This window comes from Notothenia coriiceps, unplaced genomic scaffold, assembly GCF_000735185.1.
Source record: "Notothenia coriiceps isolate Sejong01 unplaced genomic scaffold, NC01 NC01_scaffold00034092, whole genome shotgun sequence".
Taxonomy (NCBI): domain Eukaryota; kingdom Metazoa; phylum Chordata; class Actinopteri; order Perciformes; family Nototheniidae; genus Notothenia; species Notothenia coriiceps.
Window position 1 is genome coordinate 18,337 of NW_011366793.1, and position 9,233 is coordinate 27,569.

The 9,233-nt window shown below is 40.6% G+C and overlaps 1 protein-coding gene across 1 annotated transcript in view; it reads right to left on the reverse strand.

Annotated features, from left to right (window-relative positions):
- The window catches only part of loxl2a (lysyl oxidase-like 2a), a 30,798-nt gene that overhangs the window by 16,421 nt on the left and 5,144 nt on the right, over positions 1–9,233 (reverse strand). The window contains exon 3 of the mRNA XM_010790312.1: positions 8,518–8,693. Within this exon, the coding sequence (XP_010788614.1) occupies positions 8,518–8,693 (176 nt within the window). The remainder of the gene's footprint in view (positions 1–8,517; positions 8,694–9,233) is intronic.

Genomic DNA, 9,233 nt, shown 5'->3' on the forward strand with positions numbered 1-9,233 from the left:
GGCATAAAACAAAAGAGGTTGAGTTGGTGTTTAGAGATGTTGCCCCCGGACGTTGCCTAGACTTATTTGTTCTGACTAGGTCTAAACTTGTGAATACACTGCGTGTCTTCACCGCGATGCCGATAACCCGCGGTTGGAGTGGTTAGTCCTCCTCTGTGGTGCCTGTCCAACGGCAAGGCTTCCGGAGGGTTGTGTTTTCTGACACTTGGTGAGTTCCCTGGAACACCGGGGACACATATTCATGTATAAAAGACGTACAAAAGTGCATTTTGCATGATCGGTCACCTTTAATTCAAACTGTAATTTGTGCAACTTATGTTTAATATGTTGCTCTTTTTTAAGGATTCATCCTCTGGAGATAATGAATGTGTGCAAACACATTGCAATCCATCCTGTGGTTGAGATATTTCAGTCTAGACTAAAGTGACTGATAAACCTACATTTGCATTCATCAATCCACACCTATAGCATATATAAAAAGTGTAAGTAATAGCTCTGGTCTTTGGTCAGTGGTTGACTGGTGCTTGTATCTGATGTTATTAATGACAACCAACATTTTTAGAATCAGAATGCGGGTTTTCGTCCCACAGAGGGGAAGTTTACATTGTTACAGCTGTAACACAAATATCTATACTTTTACTTACATTTTTAATCTATGCTATAGGTGTGGATTTATGAATGGAAATGTAGGTCACTTTAGTCTAGACTGAAATATCTCAACCACAGGATGGATTGCAAAGTGTTTGCACACATTCATTATCTCCAGAGGATGAATCCCAAAGCCTTTTGGGATCTTCTGACTTTTCTTCTTGTGCCACTACGAAAGGTCTCATAAACTACAGGATGGGTTGCCATCATATTTGGCATTGACCATTATCTTGAATTAATTACCAGCTGTCCAAAAGACAAGAATGTTATTTAGAGGATGTAGCTAGTTTAATCAGTACTATGGACTGTTCCACTTGATATATTGAAAATACAATATGGCCTGTGAGTCATAAAGGACGCTCATATTGTGAAGGAATGCAACAGTTTAAGAGAAAGAAAATAAATCCCTCTGAGACTGCACAGTTTGCTCAAATGCTTGAAAATAAACCAAGTTAAAAAATCTGAAGATGAAACCATTGTTTAAACTTGTTAAGTGTTTCCGAGGGGCTTCAGCAGTTTGGAGGAATGTCTGGAATGTTTGCTCCATCTTTGTTTCGCATTGGTGTTTAGAGCTGGAATGTAAGGGTCTGAAGGAATTCAGTGGACATTACAGATGAAACATGACAGCAGCCACCTGTAGAAACCAGCTAACAGTTATAGTTTCTACATTAAAAAAAACCCTGTAATTTACTACTGTTATAAATGTCATGACATGTGCCAGAGGAATTCATATCCAACGTAAATCATATCACTGTACGAGTGAGCCAAGAGCCTGATATGAACCAGTTGAGCACAAAGGCAGAGACAGTGGTCTTTACCCTATGGGGTGGAAATCTAGCCAAATGTATTTTCGGAGACTTCTCACGTATCATCTTGGATTTCTCAGAAGATCAAAAAACAGAGAGATCTGATTAGTTATCCATCAAACTGTAATTGTAAATCAAGATTTTAAAGAGGCGCTAAAGACAGAAGCTTCTGACAGAGTTCAGGTTAGGACAGTGTGTGCGGGTGGTCCACAGTCTTATAGAAAGAGCCATTTGGTCAGAGTGAGGGTCACCGCCCTAGTTAGTATCATGTGTCCTGAAGACCCAATGATCAGGAAGTAATGTTAACCCTTGACCTCCAGGGCTTTATGAGAAAACAGCTACCTAATAACTCTGCCATTGTTCTTTTGAGCCAAGTTCTGCAGTTAGTTGCTGGCTGGGTGTGAGGTTTCACTGCGGAAGCCAAAAAATGAGCCAAACTCTGAGCTGCTCACTGGTATGCAAATGCTGATTTCAGTCATTTTTTTTTAACAGCCCGCTTATTTAACTCAAAAACCAACATCCAGGCATGTCTCCCAGAAATATTAAACGTTTGCCCTCAGCGTGGTTTCCTGAGATGGCGTCAGCCTGAGGGAATGTTCAAGGCTTCAGGCTCTCTAAACACTAAAGACTGCAGGAGGAGCCCCGACCGAGCCAGACTGTTTCTGCACTGACCCGGACCCCCCCTGACCGCAGTGGTTAGAGTGGGCAGAAACCACTCTTTCATAAAGAGATTCCTGCCGGCCATAGCATGACACGGTGTTTGCCGACAGTGTCTGGCAGAATTGGAAGGTAAGGAGACGTGATCACGCTGACGCCCACAAATTTGATGTTCTCATTTTGAAACCCATATTTAAAACACAAAATGGGAAAATTATTCATCATTGTATAAGAATAAGAAGCTACTTGAAACCCTAGACGAAAAAAGAACGAGAACTAATGTGTATGGCGCCATACTTATCTATGAAGGGCTGAACTGTGGTTCAATTGATATAGATCAGGAAGTAAAGTGGAAAATGTGAGTAATCTAAGTGACGGCAGGTTTCAAGACCAGAAAAAACCAAGAACATGACATGGGGTACGAGGTGATATATGAAGTGAGGCATGAGATGGGTCTGGCTAGTATTGTATTTGGCACAGAGAGAGACAGAGAGGAAGCTGGCCGTCTGAACGTGTGAGACTAAAGAAAAGAGGACAGACATCCACAGCTGGGATAAGTCCAGGCATTTCCCCCCTAAAACCCAGACCACCAGACATAAACTCAGCATAATTCTGTTTGGCTGAGGCCCAACAGACGGACCCTCTGGTCACTTTTAACTGGTCTTTTTTAGAAACAAAATTGAACAAAGAACAGGGATATTGGTTGATATTTACATTTAAAAGAAAAAGGCATTAAATTAATTTAGGAGGAAGTGATAAATGTCAGAAAGATTTAGATACATAACCTGCACCTGCTGTTTGGTAAATCCGTACAAAATACCAGAGTAAAACTGACACGTAACGGCCAATGCTACTTGTTTACTCAAAATGTCGACCGTTTTGGCAATCAAACCGGCCCAGATGTGAAGTGGAGGAACATGCAGGCTTTCTGTCCTGCAGGTCATACCGAGGTTGATCTCAACAGGACATTTCTATAAGGTTGCCTCATCCTACAGTCAATCCCTAAGTGTGTGCAAGGTAGTGATTCATTCATTCTGGGGCCTTTCTCCAAAACTGCATTTTTTCTCCTGTTCTTTTTAAAAAATCATAAAGGGCCAATAATTATCGGAAAGCATAGGAAAGCAGAATTCCAGGACTTCTTTGTAAGTGGCGAGTTACAAAAAGAAAACAGTCTGAGCTAAAAAAAAAAAAATAAGTAAACAGTCTTTATTTAGCTCTATTCATTACTACTCTGCAGAATGAGCTTTGACCATTATTGAACTCTTTCCAAATGGAGAGCAGACTTGTTTTTCTGACTGGGCCCCCCCTCACTAGTATGTAGATGTGTGAACATGAGACTGTGGTCTAGCCGGTGTCTGACTAATGCTTCCCTTTACTGGGCATTTATTCCACTTTAATCAGCTCTACAGCCCTGCCGCACGTTGTTCAACACGTGCGACCAGACGCCTACGCTCCCACCCAGCAGCCCCCCACGCCCCACCTTACAAAACAGGGCAAGTATGAATGATAATCGCGCCACAGAAAAGCAGGAGAACACCAAGGCTCTTTCAAATGACTTTTACATCTGCCCCACCCCACTCTCTGCTTCACTGGCCCCACTGGCTGACTGTACTGAGGAGGTGTGTGTGTTGGTTGTGTGTGTGTGTGTGTGTGTGTGTGTGTGTGTGTGTGTGTGTGTGTGTGTGTGTGTGTGTGTGTGTGTGTGTCTGTCTGTGTGTGTGTGTGCTATGCATCTGGAATATCTGTTAGTGATTCTTCTGCTCCTATCACAGCAATGAAAAGGCGAATAATCCTTACTGTTGGAAGACACACAAATACACACAGATTCTTTTAAAATGGGTTTACTTTTATTGTAAAGAAATCAATAAATGTCAAATGTCATTATTGAACTGACCTGGTTAGCTGGACTTGACTAAAGCATGACGGGCTATGCTGGAAATATTGAAAATAGACATATCCATTTCCAATTCCAGTTGTTATGCTAAGATATAACTTTAAAACGTTTTAACTATTTCAAACTATACTTTCTAACCATTCCTTCAGGTTGAGTTTGTAGGTTGTGTAGACCAAATTGAGGACTGGGACTTTAATTGATGATACTCCAATTCATTCTATGTGTATTGCATTATAGTTAGATGTATCTCCATTGTATTGAAGTGACTGATGGGCACCCTTTCTGTATGTTTGAATAGCTCAAATTGTTCAATAAAACGTTTGTTTTGATGCATAAAGGCACTGTGAATACAAAATGTTTAACATTACTGAGTCTGAAAGGTATGATCATTTTAAAAAGGCAGGAAAGAATAGAAAAAGCCCAAACTTCGAGCACTCGGCAGCCCAAAAGGGAGTTGAGGCCCCAGTCAGAGGCCAGCTGCTGAACATGTGGTGGTTATGTCAGCTATCCTATCCGCAGGAGAGAAACCTCCGCATCAACCTTTTCTCCCCTCGAACCCTCTCCTCCTCACAAGCCTCTTACATACATTATGCTGGAGGCGAATCCAACTCTAGCTCGGGTTCCCTTTTGTTATACATAAGCGGACTTGAGGAATTTGCGTAAGCAGATACAGTCATGCCTGATGGAGAGGAGCAACCTTTGCCTGCTTAGAAGTGCAAGGAATCAAAAGGCTTCTAAACGCAGCGTTGTGTTATTACAACTGGATTCAGACATCTTTGTGTTGATTCTGGATGTAAGGGTTTGGTTGGAGTGAACACACTAAGTGGTGTGGTTTGCAACTGCAGCTGCTTTTGGTGCGGATTCCTTCTCTTCGGGAAAAAGATGAACTCATCTGTAATCTGTTTATAATGATGTGCCAGTTTCTGTAAGCAGTAGAGTGTGATTTATCTATCAGAACATTGACTTTGTGAACAATCAAAAAGGCAAGAACAAGAGTGATAATGGTATTGTCTCTTCTGCAGCAGACAAAGTATTATGCAACACTATCAGAGCAATGCAGACTTTAGTAAAGCACAGACCAAAGAACATCCTAAAATAACTCTGATAACATGAGCCTCTAATTATCCCTAAATGACACATCACCCTCTCTCATAAACATCTAACACTCGAAGACTGACATTTCAGGCATCCTCTCATAAAGGAGATATATTTAGCAATGATCCTGTGGACAATGAAGACGTGCAGAGAGACATTCACACGTAACAGCAACCGAATAAGGCAAAGTCTGCGGGGAAATCCCTACTAACAAGGCTTCCTGCCATATGAGTGTTTGCTTCTGGGGACTGAAAGACCAAACACATGCTAATAAATAAAGCAACTATAGGCCCGGTAAGACAGACATGTAACAAAAGATTGCTATTGCAATGAAGATTGTTCATGTTACATTTTTTTAACATTGATAATGACAATGAGTCAGTCAGCCAGGACTGATTGTTCTGTTGTTGTGGAAGGATTGTTCCATAACTAAATCGGTAGCAGACGGTGTTAGAGACTAAGGGAAGGGTATCAGTATTTAGTATTGGTAAGGAAATAAGTTATTTAGGAACATAGTAATAGAAGAAATTCTCCAGTCGTATGATACCTGCATGTGAGCCTCTTTGCGCCCAGAACGAAAAAGAAAAGTCTATTTGATTGGTTTTACTTGCAGCCAATCACGGCAAGCATTCTTTATTTGAATGCAACGTGATTGGTCCACTACCGCGGCGTGGTGAAGTGGGATGCGGTAAAAATTCCTTTTTTAAATAATTGAACACAATAATGTATTTATGTTCAAAATGTACAAACATGGTATTCAAAAGTAGCACACTATTGGTATCGATATCACATAGAGGATATACTGGTATTGTATTAGAGACTTGTACTTGTAGAGTAACTTAAATGATATGAAGCCCTTTAAAAGATGGACATTACATGACAGATTGGAAGGTAAGACATAATGACCACTCTGAAAAGAGCTTGGGCCAACCCAGAAAAACTTTCTAGGATTAGTTTTCAACAAAACTTGCAATTTACTTGATATTTGTATATTATTATGCCCTAATATTAAGTCTGCTAACAAGGTAGCATGTTTTCCATCTCAATGTGCCGGTGGAAGCTGCTGTTTTCTTTAATGACAGACTGATGTTTTCAGTGGACTACTACTATTAACTTACCAGAGTTAGCTGCTACAGTCTTATCTTCACATATCCCCATAAACTTAAACATGATGTATCTCTCACAAAAACAAGATAATTGCTGTTTGAAATAAACTTTGTGACCTGACTTACCCTGACTTACAGAACTGAAAATACCCACTTGAAGAAATTACTGGTTATGCAAGGATGTAAATCATGAACAGACACATAACTGACACTAAACGTTAAGAGGAAACAGACATTGGCCTGGTACGCTGCACTCATCACATTTCAATAAAGATCTATCATCTTGAAAGTTGTAAAGCCCGTCCAGCAGAAATACCAGTTGCTTCAACCATTCAACATTGACCTCTACTTGGACTGGACTCGGTTAGGGTGTTAACTTTCCAGAAAAAGCACAGAATGTCAATTCATGCTGTGAATAAACAGATGAAGGAACAGCGCTGCCCATTGCTGACGTCAGCACATGCATGGTCAAAGAGGTGTAGCTACACCTTTTCCCATTCCTCTCCCCTGCGACTTGAAAGGCTACTGCCAGACCAAGGAAATATTTACAGGGTGGGGGACTGCACTAGAGCAACACCCAAGAGACCCTAAATACACATTACATTACATTACATTGCATTTAGCTGACGCTTTTATCCAAAGATAAATAGGGAACAAGAGGGTGCTGCGGACATACACGACCAGTAAAAAGTAGTCGGTAATTAATTAATTACATTTCCTTCATTCCAGTGACTCAAATATGCATGAGTAAGATACTGTCTGAGCTATTTCAGAAACAACCATCAGGTGTGTTGCCTTTACTGAACGCAGTACAAATCACAATCACTGTTCAGGGTTGTTTTAGAGGGTCTGGTGACACGGACAAATCTCCCACCCGACTTCTGGTATGAATAAACAAAACACTGGTATGAATTAAGTCATAAAGTGTTAAAGCATTGACTGTTTATCAGAGTGGTCAAATACATTTTGCTCTATCTCTATGTGTTTTTTTAAAACAGGGAACCCCTTTATGGAAATGTATTTTAATAACATGTTCTCAGACAACATAATAATATATCATCTTCTCTACCTCCCTTTCTCCTGTCATGAGTACAAACCCACACTGACTTTCCATCCGGTGCAGAGGCGCTCCTGCAGCCAGACAGGATGGTCTTCCCCCCTCTATGAGTCATCGCCTAAATCTCCCAGGCTGCAGAGTGGGGGTCTGGTGTGGGCTGGGAGAGACTAATGGGAGCCTGGCAAAGTCATCAGTGCAAATGGTCCAGTGGACAGCTAGGCATTTTATGCAGAGTTGCGAAATAATTCATTGGCTCCATGTCAGGGCAGATAGGATAACGTAATGGAAGAACAGTTCTCTCATTATGTACCAACACGCTGATTGAGGGCCAATTAGGCCATTATTTTGATTACTAGTCGTAACCATTTAATGATACAGATTGGAAAACCCTTTTGCCGGTTGCAACAGCTGTTTGTAAGTTCTTATTAACTTTGTTATTATGTGAGTTTGAACTAAATGGAGATGTATGCAGCACTTAATGAACACGGGTTGTAAACATACTACTTTTGACAAAGAGATTAATTGTCGCAGAACAATTATGCCTACAAACGTCCAGTTGATGTGTAAGAATAAAAGAGGAAATGATCGATATATCTGACCATACACTTGATTAAATGCTGTTAATTAAAAAACAGATTTGTTTTAATTGCATTTCAACAAACAAAAACAATTGTCTAGAACTGTTAGACAATATGATCAGATAAAGCTGTTTAGGTTATTGTATTTCCAGAGTCTTAAACTATTAAGTTATTGTAGTTCTTTATGGGAAAAATTTGGATTTGTCTCCTGATCTCGTTTACCTTAACTTTTAAGCTAGCTAGTCCATATTAAGAATTAAGGAGGAGGACAAATAGCTGATGCAGCCGACACAACAAGTTTTTGTTATTTTGTTTGGGACATAAACCACAGGTTTAGTGGTAACCCACAGATATCTCAAGACTGTGGTGAAATATTGCTTCTCCAAATATCTTCAGACAGACAGACAGACAGACAGACATTAAACTCAATCCACTGATCTGTCTGACTCATACTGGAAAGTTGGAAAGATTTGAAAAAAGATACTTTGAGCTGCCAGGAGCCATGATAAGTTCTGTCTTTCATCCTAAACCTATCCTCTGTTCCTCTTTTTTAATTTTGTTATTGTTCTGCTGAACATCTGTTCTGGTTGCATGTGTGCACTGGCGATTAAGAGATCCCACCCTGATGTTTTCATTTGCGTGAGTTTACTTGGACGTATCTAATTACTGAAAGTACCTCCTCGCTGTTGGCCTTGTTCCGAATGAACTTGAAGCCTGGAATGCGCTTCTGGTTGCACATCACTCCGACATCTTCCGAGTGTTTGCAGTCCGACACACCGATGCCGTTGGAGTGACACTGAGCCAGGCTCTTCTCTCCACCGGTGCAGTGCAAGTTGTCTAACCAGATCCGGCCTGGAGGGAGAGAGGCAAATATTTAAAGGTCTCCTATCATGCTATTTTTAGGCATAAGTTATGGGTCTCAGATATATCAAAAATATATAAAAAACATGTCTATGATGTGTTTTGCTTAAAATACCAAACAGATCATGCATTTTTGACATCCCTCATATCCCTCTATTTCAGGCCTGTTAGAGAACGGCAGGTTCGGGGTCCTTGGCTTGAAGAAAAAGAAGAGGAGGTGGAGCTAATGCCTGTTCAGAATTCTACGAGATACTCAGCTAAATGCTGCCGTGATTAAATGCCATATCATACTCCAAACCACATCAAAGATAATTTCTGAAACAATATGGAGCTCAAATGCTTTTTCTTTTGCGGGTTTACCACAAGGTGAGTTCCTTTTTTAATTCTTGCTTTTTTACACATACTCTCTCCAGCACAGGTTAGCTCTGAGTGTTAGCGATGCTTGCTAATGTAAACCAAGACCATATTACGTCCAAAACACGTCGGGCAGTGTTTCTGATAGTGACGTTTCTGATAGTGCCGTGGGTCCAC